Source organism: Lissotriton helveticus, chromosome 2_1 (assembly GCF_964261635.1).
Source record: "Lissotriton helveticus chromosome 2_1, aLisHel1.1, whole genome shotgun sequence".
NCBI classification, from domain to species: Eukaryota; Metazoa; Chordata; class Amphibia; order Caudata; family Salamandridae; genus Lissotriton; species Lissotriton helveticus.
Genome location: NC_136059.1, coordinates 1,543,165,441 through 1,543,182,667, shown reverse-complemented (window position 1 = coordinate 1,543,182,667; position 17,227 = coordinate 1,543,165,441). Strand labels below are relative to the sequence as shown.

The 17,227-nt window shown below is 47.7% G+C and overlaps 1 protein-coding gene across 3 annotated transcripts in view; it reads left to right on the top strand.

The window, feature by feature from the left end:
- The window catches only part of GSR (glutathione-disulfide reductase), a 203,972-nt gene that overhangs the window by 148,352 nt on the left and 38,393 nt on the right, over nucleotides 1-17,227 (top strand). For all 3 annotated transcript variants that reach the window (XM_078676503.1, XM_078676504.1, XM_078676505.1), the window contains one exon: nucleotides 15,212-15,370. In XM_078676503.1, coding sequence (XP_078532629.1) covers nucleotides 15,212-15,370 — 159 coding nt within the window. The remainder of the gene's footprint in view (nucleotides 1-15,211; nucleotides 15,371-17,227) is intronic.

The following is a 17,227-nucleotide window of genomic DNA, read 5'->3' as shown; positions in this document are numbered from 1 at the left end:
TGTCAAGCCTACATCGGGAAAGTCTGTCGCGCCGAAGACCAAGGGGCCCGTCGATCCGAAGACGTCGGCATCGACGTCTGCGGCCGTGGACAGTGCTCGAAGCGCACCAGTCAAGGGTGCTCCTGCGCCTCGACCAGACAAACAGAAGTCATCGACGCTCGGGTCTTCCCCTGGGGGCGGACCGAGGACATCGGTCGGGTCGACGAAACCGTCCGCTTCCTTTACGAAGCAGGTCTCGGACTCCCTCAGGCGCCTTAAGGACAAGGCTTTGGCATCGGAACCGAAGACTCCTTCCGCACCGAAGCCGGCGGACCCACCGAAAACCACCTCGGCGCCGATCCTCTACACGTTACCGCCTAAGGTGGCGCCGACGGCCTTTGCACCGCGGTCGGTGCCCAAGGACACTGTGTCGAAGTCAACTCACCCGGCTGGGACTTTGGGTCATCGACATCCTTTAGTTGAGGAACGGTCTGAGCATTTCATCGATGCCGACACCGGGAAACTCACGCTATACAAGAGGAAGATAACTTCACAGCCTTTGGAGTCGTTTACAATTCCTCTGAAACGAAAGAAGCCTGCACCAGAAACACCAGTACTGGTTGAACAGATTCTTCCACAGCCTAGGAGGAGTGCAACACCTTCACCCACATACTCTGATGGGGATGAAGGGGAGCAGGATGAGAAGTACAATTTTCCTGCACATAGAGCCTGATGAGCAACAGGACTCATGGATGGATACAGGTGATCAAGGGGACCAGCAAACGGTCCATGATCCTCAGGTTTATAACGTCAAGCCGTCTCCCACTGAAGATTCCGCGGCATGTAATGCCTTGATTGAAAGGGCAGCTACAAACCATAAAGTGGAAATGCATGCTGACCCCGTGGAGGTGGACTTCCTTTTTGACACTTTCTCTACTGCTGAAAAGACTGTCAAGACTCTCCCAATGTTGAAAGGGGTCCTTAAGCATGCGGCAGACATTTTCAAGGAACCCACGAGATCAAGGGTTGTCAACCCAAGAATAGAGAAGAAATACAGACCGGCACCTGGCGACCCGACCTACATAAGGGGCCAGTTGCCTTTGGACTCTTTGGTGGTCTCTAATGCCCGCAAGAGGGCAAACTCCCAAACCACGGGTGAAGCTCCTCCCCCAGACAAAGAGTCAAAAGTGCTGGAGGCATCTGGGAAGAGGGTAGCAGCTCAGGCGGCCAACATCTGGCGCATCTCAAACACGCAGGCTCTGTTGGCCAGATACGATAGGGCACACTATGACACCCTAGAGCAGCTGTTACAACACCTTCCAGACCAGTTTAAAGAGGGAGCTGAAATGCTTATCCAGGAGGGAAAGCTCATCTCCAACGCTGCTATAAAGTGTGCGCTAGACGTTGCGGACACAGCAGCGAGAGCAATCAACACTAGTGTATTGTTGAGGCGTCAGGCATGGCTCCGCATCTCGGAATTCAAGCCAGAGATACAGACTACTATCCTCAACCAGCCCGTTAATCCAGACAGGTTATTTGGTCCAGAGGTGGACACCACCCTGGAGAAGATCAAAGATACCGAGACTGCCAAGTCCATGGGAGCTCTCCAGTCACAACAATTTAGAGGGAACACTTTTCGTCGCTCAGGCAATCGAGGTGTTAGCAGAGGGCACATGTCGCAGCAGACGCCATTCAATAAAAGTGGTGCGCAATCCTCCTACAGCAAGCAGGGCAGAGGTGGATACAGAGGAAACAGTGCCAAGGGTAGAGGCAGAGGCAACAACAGTTCCCGTTCCTCTGCCACCAACAAACAGTGACTCCCTGTCACTGCCCCCCGACCATCCAACACCTGTTGGGGGGGAGACTCCAACAGTTCCTGCCAGTCTGGAAGTCCATCACCACAGACAGGTGGGTCAGGAAACTTATCCAGTTCGGCTATTGTTTGGAGCTGACATCCACTCCACCAAACATACCCCCAAAACACCGTCCTATGTCAGCAGAGCACTTGCACTTATTGCAGCAGGAGGTTCTGGTGATGCTGCAAAAAGGCGCAATAGAGCTCGTGCCAGTGGAGGAAGAAGGCACAGGGGTTTATTCCCTGTACTTCTTAATCCCAAAAAAGGACGGCTCACTCAGACCGATTCTAGACCTACGCCCCTTGAACCAGTACATTCTTTCAGAACACTTCCACATGTTGACACTGCAGCAGGTTCTTCCCTTGTTACAAAGGGGAGACTTCCTCGCAACCTTGGACCTCAAGGATGCTTACTTTCACATACCACTCCACCCATCCCACAGAAAATACCTCCGGTTCACCATCCAAAACCGGCATTACCAGTTCAAGGTACTCCCCTTCGGAGTGACCACTGCTCCCAGAGTGTTCACGAAATGTCTGGCGACAGTGGCGGCGCACCTCCGGAGACCGAGTATACATGTCTACCCTTATCTGGACGACTGGCTCGTTCAGGCAAAGTCAGCCCAGCAGTGCGCCGCAGATATGTCCCACACCATTCACCTCCTTCACAGTCTAGGATTTTCACTAAACTACCCGAAGTCGCACCTTCAGCCAGCACATGTGCGGCAGTATTTGGGCGCGACGATAAATACTCTGGCTGCCACAGCTCAGCCAAACCCAGCGAGGATCGACAACATCCAGTCGCTAATCCAGAGGTTCAGACCGCAACACTCACTCCCAGCGAGAGTGTTCATGCAGTTGATAGGCATGATGGCCTCCTGCATCTTCATAGTCCCGCACGCCAGGTTGCATATGCGTCCGCTCCAAGAATGCTTAGCGCATCAGTGGACTCCGGCTCAAGGACAGTTGAACGACCTAGTGTTGGTGACGGGTCGGGCATACAGCTCTCTGCATTGGTGGAATCCACACAACCTTTGCAAGGGCCGCCCGTTCCAAGAGCCTGTGCCACAGATTACACTGACGACGGACACATCTCTCCAGGGATGGGGGGCTCATGTGCTCCACTACACAGTGCAGGGACTATGGACGACGCAACAAAAGAAGATGCACATCAACTACTTGGAACTGATGGCAATCTTCATGGCTCTCAAGTCCTTCAAAGTACATCTGTGCAACAAAGTCGTGTTGATCCGGACGGACAACATGACAGCCATGTACTACATTCAAAAGCAGGGAGGTACGCACTCTCCACAGTTGTCTCATCTGGCTCAGAGCATGTGTAAGTGGGCCATTCAGAGGAACATCTTCCTCATGGCGGAACACCTCCCGGGCACGGACAATCAGATGGCGGATCTGCTCAGCAGGTACAGCCACCAGATGCTCGAGTGGGAATTACATCCATCAGTACTCCGCCCGTACTTCCAGCAGTGGGGTCATCCAGAGATAGACCTGTTTGCCACGGAGGAAAACGCAAAATGCCAAAGCTTTGCCGCCAGGTTCCCTCACCCACTATCGCAGGGCAATGCGATATGGATGAACTGGTCAGGCAAATTTGCGTACGCTTTTCCCCCAGCGCCTCTCATTCCGCTGGTGGCAAGAAAGCTAAAGCAACACTCTCTCATCCTGGTTGCTCCGACGTGGGCGCGACAACCATGGTACACCACGTTCCTCGAACTCTCCGTGGTACCGCATCAAAGACTGCACCTCACACCCAGGCTCTTGACGCAGAACCATGGCGACATTCAGCATCCATATCCACAGCAGCTCAATCTGGCTCCTGAGGTCTTAGAGTTTGGCTACCTTGATTTGCCCCCTGAATGCATGGACATCATCCGGGAGACAAGGAAGCCCACTACCAGAGCTTGCTATGCAGCGAAATGGAAGCGGTTTGTCATCTACTGTATAGAGCACGCTATCAACCCGCTAGATGCATCCATTCCTAATATCATCTGCTATTTGTTGCATCTTTACAAATGCAATCTAGCATACGCTTCCATTCGGATACACTTATCCGCCATAGCGGCTTATCTCCAAAACAGGCAGCATCTCTCTGTCTTCAGGGTGCCTGCCATTAAAGCATTCCTGGAAGGGCTGAAGCGGGTCATCCCTCCCAGGACCCAGCCAGCTCCTGTGTGGAACCTCAATGTGGTACTCACCAGATTGATGGGTCCCCCGTTTGAACCTCTGCATTCATGTGAGATTCAGTTCCGAACATGGAAAGTGGCTTTTCTCATTGCCATCACGTCTCTAAGACGTGTTAGTGAGCTACAGGCGCTCACAATTCAAGAGCCATTTATACAAATTCATTCAAACAGGGTGGTGCTGCGCACTAACCCCAAGTTTCTTCCGAAGGTGGTGTCGCAGTTTCATGTGAATCAAACCATCGAACTGCCCGCATTCTTTCCAAACCCAGAAACGGTAGCAGAAAGAATGCTCCATACGCTTGATGTCAAAAGAGCGCTAATGTACTATATTGACAGAACACAACATTTTAGAAAGACACAGCAACTCTTTGTTGCCTTCTCAGCCCAGCATAAAGGCAACCCCATTTCCAAAGCAGGAATAGCCAGGTGGATCGTTAAGTGTATTCAGATTTGCTATCAGAGAAGGCTAAGCGCACTTTAACGGTCCCCCCCCCAGGGCACACTCCACACGCAAGTTGGGGGCCTCCATAGCATTCCTAGGTAACATTCCTTTGGAAGACATTTGTAGGGCAGCCACATGGTCTACACCACATACGTTTACTAAACATTACTGTGTGGATGTGCATTCCAAACAGCAGGCAGCTGTAGGACAGGCTGTTCTTAAAACACTTTTTCAGACTTCTGCAGCTGGCACGGGCGGCCGCCGTTAATGGCGGGACTGCTATGTATTCTATGCTATAGATATGAATTTAGCAGCCCACATGCCTCGAACTGAATATGCTACTTACCAGTATGCATCTGTTCTTGGCATGTAGGGCTGCTAACATTCATATCGCCCGCCCTCCTCCCCGGCGCCCGTAGCGGCTGCAGACTTTTCTTGCATTTAATCTCTAGCATGGCCATCGCTTACACTGTTAAACTCCATCTTTGCCACAATGGCTAAAAACAATCTGGGGATGGAGTCGATGCCCATGCGCACTGTAGTCCAGGGGAGGAGCCACCTATCTCGTGATACTTCGAAGACTCTTCCAGGACAACAATGTGCAATCATCCGGACCCAACACTAGGCGGCGATCTATGCTATAGATATGAATGTTAGCAGCCCTACATGCCAAGAACAGATGCATACTGGTAAGTAGCATATTCATTATAGTAATTAAAAGTTAGTATAAAACATAATTTAGGGTTAAGACCATATAAAATCTTGCTAAAAAAAGAAACCTTTTAAAAACTAACAATCATCGTTAGAAAGGCATCCCACTTTAGTGAGCTAAAAGTTATATCTAAAAAAACAGCCACCAGTAGCTAAATAGCGTTCTTTAACAAAAACATACGTTTGAGCCACATGGCGAAGAGAAATTTTGAACACCATGCCATTAAGGGGCTCGTAGTAACAGTTGAAATCCCCACCGATTATAAGATGGGTACCCCCCTCGTGTACCAAGAAAATTTGCCAAGGAGTCTATGGTAGGGGAGGTGGCACCATACTGTGATGGCCTAGAGTAGACATTAATAATACCTAGTCTAGGGAGGTTACTATGTAACAGAAGGATGCACATAATATCTGGAAAATGCGTATCTACACGCCTTATCTTGCATCCCAGATGGGTACCCACCCATATACAAAGTCCCCCCGATGGTCTACCCATAGGCCCCTTGGAAGCTGCTTCACAGTATGCCACAAACCCTACTCTAGAAAGAGGAACGGTTGCCCACATTTCCTGGAATAGGCAGATCTCGTGGCCATCAATGTAGGCCCCCCAATCGGGGTGGTCCATTTTGGTCACCAAACCTGCAATATTCCACAATAGGATTCTTAAGCCTCCAGTGACCGCACTTTTATCCCGGTAATGATTTACCCCATGCGTCTCAGCCAATCCCTGGATGACAATTCCACTATTTCCCTTAGGACCTTGATCCAGGGCAATATATTCACAGTTGGGCACATTAATACCAGTGGGGCTCTCCCCCGCCCCTGCTGTATTAGGCAGCAATGATAAATCGTCCATTATCAACCCCTCCTCAACATTTGAGAGGATTTGAAAAGTCAAACCCCCTCCTAATACCTCACTAGATGTTAGACTTTGTCTTGGCGAAACATTCACACTAGTGCACGTGGGAATCAGTCAATCTACCAGATCTAAGCTGCTAAATCTATTGCTAAGCGGGAAAGGAAACTGTGGGCCGTTGTGACTAACCTCGTTCCATTCATACTGGCCGTTATTGACCATGTAGTTTGGGGGGCAGTAGAAATTACTTAAGTTATGGGCCCTAATGATGGAACCTGAGGATCTTGTTGGACACACACAAACATGACCCACAACTCTCGGGTCCTTAAAATTTACAACGATACAATCCCCCGCTGAGTGTTTTGGTCTGTTTCCCACCCAGCTCACTCTCCTCGCACTCAATATCTGGCTATGAACTTCTCCCGGGAGGGGTCTGTTATTATTTAGCCAGTGTATCGTTTTGTTTTGAGTTGGTCATGTGTTTCGGCCTTCCCATGTTCTAATTCTGGCACCCCATTCAATATTATGACATACGGTGCACAGTCTGGGGGTAGATCTAGGTGTGGGTGGATGTTCTTTACAGCTATCCCTCTACCAATTCCCTGGGTGGCAATAGGCATTCTATGTGGGTTTGGGCCCCCCGGGAATGTTTCCTCGCGAACACAAGGCCTAACACTTGGGAGCTCAGCTTCCGGTATATTATTCGTTCCTCGTACTTCATCCCTCTCTGCACTTGGTGCCACTACTTGGACATTCTTATTAGAATTTGCTCTAACGAACCCCCCGCTGGCCCTTGGGCCCCTCATTCACTGGATCGTGTGATCTACCATGGTTTACTATAGTATTCTTAGTGGTATCCACACTAGACACCATCATTCCTTCAATCTTAAGTAATTTGTTTTCAATTTGTATAAGTCTTTCCATTAGAGGTTTCAAAGACAGGGCAATGAGTCCAGTAATTCTTTGCAAGTTGGGGTCCTCTGTATGAGATAGTCTATTAACAGAGGCTTCCTCCTTTGGTGTACCAGCAGCGATGCGACTATCCTGGACTGCTTGGATAACCGAGGGATCCAGCGTAGCCACACTGCTGGTTTTGTTCGGCTTAGAGGCTTTTGGATTTCCCCCATTCTGGTGTGTGCCGCCACGCTTCCTCTTATTTTATTTATTTATTTATTTTTATTTTGAAAGTTTTATATAGCGCGAACAAGATCTTCGCAGATATCAGAGCGCTTTACAGAGGAGGGGAGCATATATACATAGATACATCAATAGTGTTAAAAGTACAGTGAGGTGATATCATAAACAATCAAGTAAGACAATTTCAAAGTCGAACAAAAATGCAAAGGGTTCGAACAAGTAGTACAGATCAGTATCGAGTCTTTGAAGTTGATCCCCAGTAGTGGTTCAAGTGTATTTAGCCATGAGGATCGCTTTTACTTCTTTCTTGAAAAGTATGGTAGATGGGATGAGCCTGGTTTCAGGGGGGAGTGAGTTCCAAATCCTGGGAGCCATTCCTGAGAGAGCGTTTATACGTTTTTTCCTTGCGGAATCTTTTAGGCTTTAGCAAAAGATTGTTTGTGCCTCTAGTGTTTCTGGAGCCTCCAGAAATCGTCAGCTTCTGAGCGAGGTATCTAGGTGAGCTCAGGTGGACAGCCTTGTGCGTCAAACAAGCAATTTTCAGGTGTATTCTGGCTTCAAAAGGCAGCCAGTTCAGGGATTTGAAGTCAGGGGAAATGTGTGAGTGTTTTTTTGATCCAGTGATAAGTCTCGCTGCAGCGTTTAAAGAGGCTCTTATGGGTGCCGTAGTAGCTAGGGGGAGACCGCAGAGGGCGGTGCTGCCATATTCTATTCGAGGTATGACTAGTGATTGTACAGCAGTTTGGAAGTCTTTGGCTGGCAGGAAGGGTTTAAGTTTCCTAAGGGTGTTGATTTGGTAGTTCGCTCCCTTAGTTGCTTTGTTGATGTGTTCCTGCATGCTGAGATTGGTGTCAAGTGTTATGCCCAAAGATTTCGCTGAGTCCACGATGGTGGGTTGAACATTGAGTGCCGTTAGGTGTTTAAGCCACATTTGTGCGGTAGTGATCTTTGCGGGAGGTGAAATCAGAAGGAACTCTGTTTTAAGGGCATTGAGTTTGAGATGATTAGCGGCCAGCCAGGATTGGGTGCTTCTGATCGTTGAGTTCAAGAGCGTGATGTCTTTGGGTGATTGTAGTTTGAGATAAAGTTGGGTGTCATCAGCATACATGTGGAAGTGTACATTGGATTCTTGTAGCAAGGTGGTGAGAGGTTCCATAACTAGGTTGAACAAAGTTGGGGATAGGGAGGATCCTTGTGGTACGCCTAGCGATGCAGGTCTTGGCGCGGACATCAAGTTGTTGCTCTTGAATTTCTGCGACCTGTTATGCAGAAAGGACGTGAACCATTTGAGCACAGTTCCAGATAGGCCCATTCTTGTGTTTAATAGTTCGAGTAAATTCTCATGTTTGACGGTGTCAAATGCGGAGGAGAGATCAAGGAGGATGAGGAGGCAGGTATCGTTATGATCTAGGATTTGAAGGGCGTCGTCAATTATGTGAGTCATAGCAGTTTCAGTACTGTGATTTGCTCGGAAGCCTGATTGATGAGAGTTGAGGAGATCAAACTGAGTAATGTGTTTAGTCAATTGTATTTGTGCGCATTTTTCCAGCAGTTTGGCAAGAGTCGGAATGTTGGTAATGGGACGGTAGTTGTTTAGGTCAGAGGGGTCGGCTGTAGGTTTCTTTAGCAAGGGTGTGACTTGTCCAACTTTGAGGGAGTCGGGAATGGTTCCTTGTTGAAGTGAGCTATTAATGATTTTAGTCCAGAGTGGAAGGAGCGACGGGGTAAGGACTTTAACAGCGTTAGCAGGAAGGGGGTCCGTGAGGTGATTGGATGGTTTCAGAGTGCTGAGCAGTCTGCCAATTTCTTCTTCCGTGTAGGTGACAAAGGTTGACCAAGTGGCATTGTTTTTTGGTTTAGTGGGTGCTATGCAGTGGGTTTTGGGATAGAGGCTTGCGTCCATGAGGAGATCATTCTTTATGTTGTCAGTTTTTTGGTTAAAGAAAGAGGCGAAGTCTTCGCAGGAGGGAGCTTCGCACATAGTGTTGAGAGGTTGGGGTTGTTCTTTGGATTGTGTTCGGATAAGCTCAAACAGCTTTCCCGGACGATTTTTGGCTTGGTCGAGCTGATGGCTGAAGAAGTCTGATTTTGAGCGTTTTATTTTCCTGAAGTAGGCATTTCTCTTTTTCTTCAGGGTTTTTAGGTTCAGTGCAGAGGGAGCTGATCTCCAGGTGCGCTCTGCCATTCGCATGGCGCGTCTATCGTCATTGAGACTCCCGTCGTACCAGGGATTGGACATTTTTGCGGAGGCTTTTTTTAGCTGCAAGGGTGCGACTTCATTTATTATTGAGGTCATAGTGCTAAGATAGTGATCAGTCAAGGATTGGACGTCCTTAACGCCAGTAGGAGGAAGCAGTAAGTTGCAGCTGTTGGGGGGCAGAGAGTTTGAGTTTAGTTTTTTCATGTCTCTTTTCCAGACTTTGGGCCTGGCGGATTGAACAGGGTTAAATTTAACTTTTTCATTGATGAAGAATGTGATAATATGATGGTTTGACCAGTCACGGGGTTGGATAGATTCGAGTTGGATAGAGGCCTCTTTGGAGATGATAAGGTCGAGGGTAGAGCCTTTCTCGTGTGTCGGACTGTTGCAAATTTGAGTGAGGTCAAGGGCGTTAAGGAAATTCTTCAGACCTTTTACCACCGCATCATTATGATCGTTCCAGTGGAGGTTGAAGTCACCAAGGTATATTTGTGTGAGTTGTCGCCCGGAGTTGGTTGAGATCATATCCATGATTTGTTGGGAGAAGGTAAGGTTGTCGCCGGGTGGATGGTAAACGCCGTGAAGAGTGCAGATCGGTTTGCCCTCACTGATAATATCGAGGCTGATGTATTCACAGGAGGTTGGGGAGGGTAAGGAAGGGGAAGTTACTTTCAAGACAGAGAGGTTGCTCCTGTATATACATGCGATTCCGCCACCTTTTTTATTGCCAGACCTGTCAAGTCTGGTGATGTGGTAGTTAGGGGGAACCAGAATGTCCATTATAGGTGTAGAAGATTCTGTTAGCCATGTTTCAGTCATGATGATTAAGTCAAGATCCAATTTTAGGATGAGATCGGCGATAGCGGAGGAGTGTCTAGCGGCTGATCTGCAGTTGAGGAGAGTGCATTTGAGACGGGGTGTGTCGAGGGTGGAAGGGGGTTCTAGAGCGAGGGGGACTTTACTCAGGTTACTATGGATAGCGATTCTCTTGTTCAGTGTGGGGGGTCTAAGGGGATTGGAGTGAATCGTAGGAATGGCAGTGAGAGTGTCGGGTGTGTTGCTATGGGGAGCTGAGTCGTAGGAGCGGAGGAGGGTGATTGTGTCGAGGTCCGAGAGAGGGTTGCAGGAGCGATGGGGGCGGTTTTCGCGGTTGTGAACAGGGATTGAGGTCCAGTGCGGTGGGAGTCGAGTGCGAGAGTTCGCCGCCCGGGTGGAGGACCAGTTGGGAGGGGAGGTGATGGTGGAGGCGCGTGAGGGGTGTCTGGGGTGTGTGCTGAGTGATTGTTTGGTGATGTGAATGTCTTGTTTGATCTGGTGGAGGGTGTTGGGTGAGGGGTGACTGGAGTGTGATAGACAGAGTAGTTGTTGTTTGATGATGTGCATGTCTTCTTTGAGCTGGAGGAGGGAGGCCGTAATGTAGTCCAGTGTGGGAAATGTGTTGGAGGTGGGGATGGGAGGGTCGGGCGTGGATGACATAGGGGAGAGGTTGGAGGTGGGGATGAGAGTATTGGTGGTAGGCGGAGTGTGCAGGGTGGAGGATGGGCGTTTATTAGTGGTGAAGGGGGTGGAGGTTGGGTAGTGGGGGGTGAGACTGGGGGGGAAGTGGGATTGTAGATGGTTCTTTTTTGAGGGGGTGTAGTTGAGTTGATGGAGGTGGTGTGTTCTGTGTGATTAGTTAATGGGTGGAAGTGGGGGCTGAGAATGGGGGGGATAAAGGGTGGGGTTTGCCTTTGTGTGTGTCGGTCTGATGCTGATCTAGGTTAGGCGGGTTGTGGGTGGGAGCTGTGGTATCAGGGGTGAGAGGAACGGGGATGAGGGCTGGTGTGTAGGGGGAAGGGGTGAGGTGGTTGGTGTATGAGGGAGAGAGATCTATGTCTGTGCTTGAGGGGTGTGGGGTAGCTACGGTAGGTGGGTGTATGACTAAGGTGCCGGGAGTGAAGGAGAGGTGCATGTCGTTTTGGGTGGGAGCTGTGGTATCAGGGGTGAGAGGAAAGGGGATGGGGGCTGGTGTGTGGGGGGAAGGGGTGAGGTGGTTGGTGTAAGAGGGGGAGTGATCTATGTCTGTGCTTGAGGGGAGTGGGGTAGCTACAGAAGGTGGGTGAATGACTAGGGTGTCGGGAGTAAAGGAGAGGTGCATGTCGTTTTGTGGCTGGGCTAGGTTAGAATGAGTGTGGTTTGAGGCTGTGGTGTCAGGGGTGACAGGAATGGGTGTGTTATGAGAGGAGGACAAGGTGAGGTTGGGGGGGAGGGGGTGCCGCTGGAATGTGTGGGTGAGGGATCTATGTCTGTAAATGAGGAGTGCGAGGTAGCTACATTAGGTGGGTGAATGTCTAAGGTGCCGGGGGTGGAGGAAAGGTGCGTGTCGTTTTGGGGTTGAGCTAGGTTAGAAGGGTTGTGATTGGGGGCTGTGAATTCAAGGGTGATAGGCCTGAGGGTGCTATGAGTGGGGGTCCGGTGATTGGCGAGGTGTTGTTTGAACATGGGGAACAGGTTGTCTAGTAGTTCCAGGTTCTTATCTGTGGATTGAATTAGGATAATCCCGTTATTGTATATAGTGATGGTGGTTCTGCCCGGGAAGAGTAGGGATGGTGTGATGGAGAGTTTTAGGCCATGTGCGAAATTCCTGGAGGTGGAGACGGTGAGTAAGGTGAGGAACGCTTTTCTCCATTGGGCTCTGCGTGTGGTGTGGAAGATGATATCAATGTTCAGTGAACCATTGACTGGTGAGAAGTAGGTGTCTGTAAAGGGAGTTTCAGGGTGGGACCTCAGGAAGTTGTGTTTAAAGCGTTTAGCGGCTTTTTTAGTGAGTGAGGGTGGGTAGTTAATTCTATGTGTGTGCTTGCCGACGGGTTCCATGATGGGAGGACAGTCTAGGTAGGTGTAGTAGGGAGGGTGCACTGTCATAAACAGTTGCGTGGGCCAAAAGTGACACTAGTGGGTGCACAATAATGCTATATGCAGAGTACAGATGCAGACAATAATAGTGAGATAATGGGAAGTGACACTAGTGAGCTGCCAAGGTATTTGAGGTAGTAATCGGTGCATACAAGACTAACACTTGAGATGGGTGCGAGTTGCACAAGTGTGTAGGGTGCACAATAAAGATATAAGGGAGCAGGATACTGATGAGGACTGTAAGTTACATGGAGCAGGGGTGACACCAATGAGCAGCTAACAAATATGAGGTAGTAATCAGTGTATACGGGAGGGAACAATGTAATGAGTGCAGGTTACATCAGTGACAAGTCTATGTGCGATATTCGTCAGTGCATTTTAAGAATAGGAGTGAATTCGATGTAGGTTATAAACAAGTGCAGAACAAGTAGAAATATAATACTGACAAAATACTGGAATAAAATAACTGTGCAGAACATAGAAATATCTAAATCGAAGGTGACAATAGTGAGTAGTCAAAAAATGTAAGGTACAGGAGTGACAGAATACAGTTGCACACACAAATGATATGAAACAACAAGTGGCATTAGTGAGCAGCAAAAGAAACATATATGAGGTAGCAAACGGTGCATTACCGGTGATGATAAAGTGGGACGTGCAAGATACAATTAGGAATATACAATATAATACCACTGTAAAAGGCAATAATATATGGGTAGCAATAGGTGCAGAAAAAGTGAAATGTGCTGGTTACAATTGGGAATATATTAATATTAGAGGTAGCAATCTGCGTAATACATATGTTCAAAATATAGGTAGAAGTAGAATACTACAATAATAGGCAGACATTCTTTCACACTAGTCTAAAATACTAAAGTCCAATAGAGACTAGTCAAAAATGGCCCCCAGATAGTTCAGATCGAGACAGTAGTCCTCTGTTTGTTGCTGTTGCTTCGATAGCAGGGGAGAGCAGCTTCCCTTCGCAACCATGCAGGCAGGGGGAGATAGAGATATTAGTCCTCTGTCTGCTGCTATTACTTTGAGCACAGGGGATGGGATTACACTTTCTGTTTAAGCAGGCAGAGCTCAAGGCTAGCTGGGAGGAATTCTTATCTCTGTGTGGGGGAGTTAAGCTGATGGGCCTCGTGGGCAACAGAGGTAGGGGGGGATTTATTGCTACAGTTTTATGGCCCAGCCATTTTGAACAAAGGAGTTAGTTTTTAAACTAATTGCACCCAACATCTGCTCAGGGGGAAACGTTTGGTTTCTATGGGCTTCCATTGCACGTGTCGCAGGGCCCCTAGTTGGTTCCAATATTATTACTGTATCAATAACTCATTTGTGGAGTTCTGTTCAACGTGTTGTTTATAAATTGGGAACATATAATGGTGTGCATAAATTACTTCAGAAATGTTCAGCTCATTTGCGTAAACTGGTAGCCTTTTCAGGACGCAGAGGCGGTGTTCAAATTCAAGTTAAGCGATTGTATTTGTGGCGTCTAATAACCAGCTTGAGAAGAACCAAAATAAATGGAGTTGCTACTTTTTGTGTCCTAAGCTATTGGTCTGCTAAATATCCCCTGCAAAGGCGAATTAATAAAATGGCATTGAGTACTTTGAAGCTTCAGTCTCTCTCCTGTGTGAAGTCCACAAAGGCAATTCCCATTGTAGTTGTTACCTATTCCTAGGAGCTTAGCTTTGGTTGTTCTTCCCTGAAAAAAATGACAAAAAGCCCTCTCACAATTTATGTGACTTGTTCTCTTGGGTTACCATACGCCACAAAACTCAACGTTGCACAGTAAATTACCTGATTTTATGATGCGTTTAGAAAAATATATTGCTCTAGGCAATCATTGGTGAATTGAATTCTTAAATAATTAATTTCCCAGCTGAGTCTTTGACCTAATGTGTATAATCACCCTTGTTTTATTTGGTGCCTGATCTCTTCCATGTGTAATTCCTTTTTTCTTATCATTACTTGTCTTCCCCTCTGGCTAAAAAGAGTGTCCCAAGGTCACTATATTTCTATGCTATGTTATGTAACCTCTATATCTCAAATGCGTAATACTCTGTAAAGGGGTGGCCTAGACATTTACTAGTGGTATAGTAACTTGACAACAAGGGAATTCCAACTTAATGCATTCAGAGTTTGCATTGTAATCACTAAAAAACAAATATCTTTATGGCAAACACTAGAATATTTTCTTGATTTTGACGTATAATATGGGTTCATGATGGTTGCATCAACAAAGGTGATGTTATGACCATTTAACTGATTAGTAGCTTGGGTGTTCTTTTCTCTCAGTGATCAACTTGGAAAAATAACATTAAAGTAGTATGTGGTTTCTAGATAAAAATATAATTGTTGTTTGTAAAGTGAAGATGTTACTTTGTGTGTTTGTGTGTACTCATCCAGCTCTCTAGCAGTTTATCAGACCCACAGACCATGACCCGCTGCCATAAATTCTATTTTGTGTTACCGATTTCCTAACGGTGACACTTATTTTGACTTTTGTGATGTGTGTGTGTGTGTGTGTGTGTGTGAGAGATTGGATAGAGACATCTATATATCTTTATTAATATTTACATCTTACGCAGATCACCTCCAAGTTGCTGCGTTTGGGCTGCCAGATTTCATTTTAAGCTCAGAAAAATTATTTACCTTTGGCACTTCTAATACACTAGTATCTGTCATTGGCGAGTATTACATTTGAAATGGTTTTTTTATTGAATATTAAGGGCAACCATTTTGAGGCCAACTGTATGGGACATCATTTGAAGACCATGAACCATGGCAGTACGGAATAGCTAGAAGTGTGTGCATATAGTTTCATAATTCTCATTTTCTTTCCCAGTTGTCTTTAAAAACTGTAAAATATTAAAGTAAATTAAAAGATGTCACAATTAATTTGTGCTTACGGGTCTGTCTCCAGGTGAAATCTGTTGCAAAGACCGCTGGCGGTTTGGAGGTCCGAGTGATGTGCTCTGCTCCTGGTCGAAAACCTACGTTCACAACAATCCCTGATGTTGACTGTCTGTTGTGGGCTATTGGTCGAGACCCAAACACAGAAGAGCTCAATCTGGACAAACTGGTGAGACTGAGCGCTTTACTTTTCTATGCTCCGAAGAGCACTTAACAAAAGTTACGGTAGTGTTTCTTTTCTAGATGTGATGGGAGTTGTTTTTGAATATGAATAGACGGATGTGACCAGAAATTCCAAGGACTTCTTGTTTTGTTTTTTTAACTTTTTTTTTAAACACTGCGTCCAGGTTATTAGTAACAATTCACATGCATGTACATTTTCATCATCTATAGTCGTTTTTTAGGTCTCACACCTGCGACGCATCGCGAAGCGATGACGCAGCGAGACCTATAGTCGGCGAGTCTGCTTTCAAGGAGACAGGAGATGGGCACGCGCAGCATGCCGGAATCGGATCAGGTCGCACGCGCGTTCACCATCTCCTGTCTCCCTTGAAAGCATCATGCACTTCTTGCATACACACACAGCCACACCCCCCCTTCTTTTGTTTAGCACACACACACACACACGAGCGCTCACACAGAGAGACACACGCATGCACACACACAGAGAGACGCACACACGAGCGCACATACACGTGCACACACACACACACGAGCGCACACAAACAGAGACACACAACCCCCCCTCCGCCACCACCCCCAGTACAACTAAGCCCCACTCACCGCATCGGCGCCACTCCTGACTTCTGCAGCCTCCGCGGGGCTCTCCCTCAGGCATGGGAGCCCCGCGTCATCCCTGCTCCTCTGGGTCAGCCACTCCGTGGGCGCGGGCTTCTCGCAGAAGACGGAAGTCCTGCCCCACGACAGGTTTCGGTTTCGGCAGTGCATGCTCACGTCTTGTTTAACAGCTTTCTTCAATGCTTGTGTTTCTGTGCCCAAAAGTATTATCCCTTTAACATGACATTCAGAAGAGAAATCAAGCGACCCCTTCATCTCTCACTCCCTGGTCCCTGCGGAGCTGTAAAATTTTCGCATTTCTCTTTTAACAGCACTACTGTCGCCACCCCATGAGCTCTTGTAAATAGGCTTTGAGTACCCCCCTGCTTCTTTGCTCAGGCCACATAAACACAACTGCCACCCAAGCCCCTGATGTCTAAACCAGTAGCGCTTAGAAACAGTCTGAATCCCTGCAGCCAAGGTGAGGGTCTTCTTCCGTGACCAGTAAAGTGCCTTCCTTGCCCTCACACCCAAGATAGAATGCCAATTTCTTTTACACATCAGTGCATCCTGGGAGCTATAGTCTTGGTTCATTTTAACGGGACCAGCACCCCTGATAACAATGACATGTAAAAGCAAAGCCCAGGAAATGAAAAGTGGGGCGATGGGGCCGTGTGGTCAACCTACCCGCAGCAGCCCACACCCTTCTACGCGTCCGCTAATGCACTTCAGCGCATAGAGTTAAATCCGTTTGTGGTAGGCACTGTAGACGCTTTCCTCACTCAAAAGTAACTTGCAATTAGCTCAGGTTCTGTGTAAATCCCAGTAGTGCTGGCTCAGCCTTTCATCCTTTGGATGGTGATAACTTGAGTAAGTTCGAGATGCAAACTATTCTCAAAGACAGTGAGTTTTTGTTGACGAAATAAACACAAGTATTGCAGCTCTGCTCTGTGACACCAGAACGCGTGCTTTAGGTTAAGGGCCGACATCATACATTTTTAAGAGGAAAATGCACAGGAGCCAGAGCAGTCCTTGCACCCCTCCTTGACCTCCCACCCACAGCCCCTTCCCCACCTGTGCACAGCCCTCCTAGCACGAGAGACCACAGTGAGACAGTCCAGTCCCAGCTGAGAGCAACAACAGAGGCCAGGGAGTGACCGAACAAACAGCACACCAGCGGGAGGATGTGGGAGGGAGGGGACAACAGGCAATCAGGACTAAATTTAGAGCTCGAATCTAAACAGATACC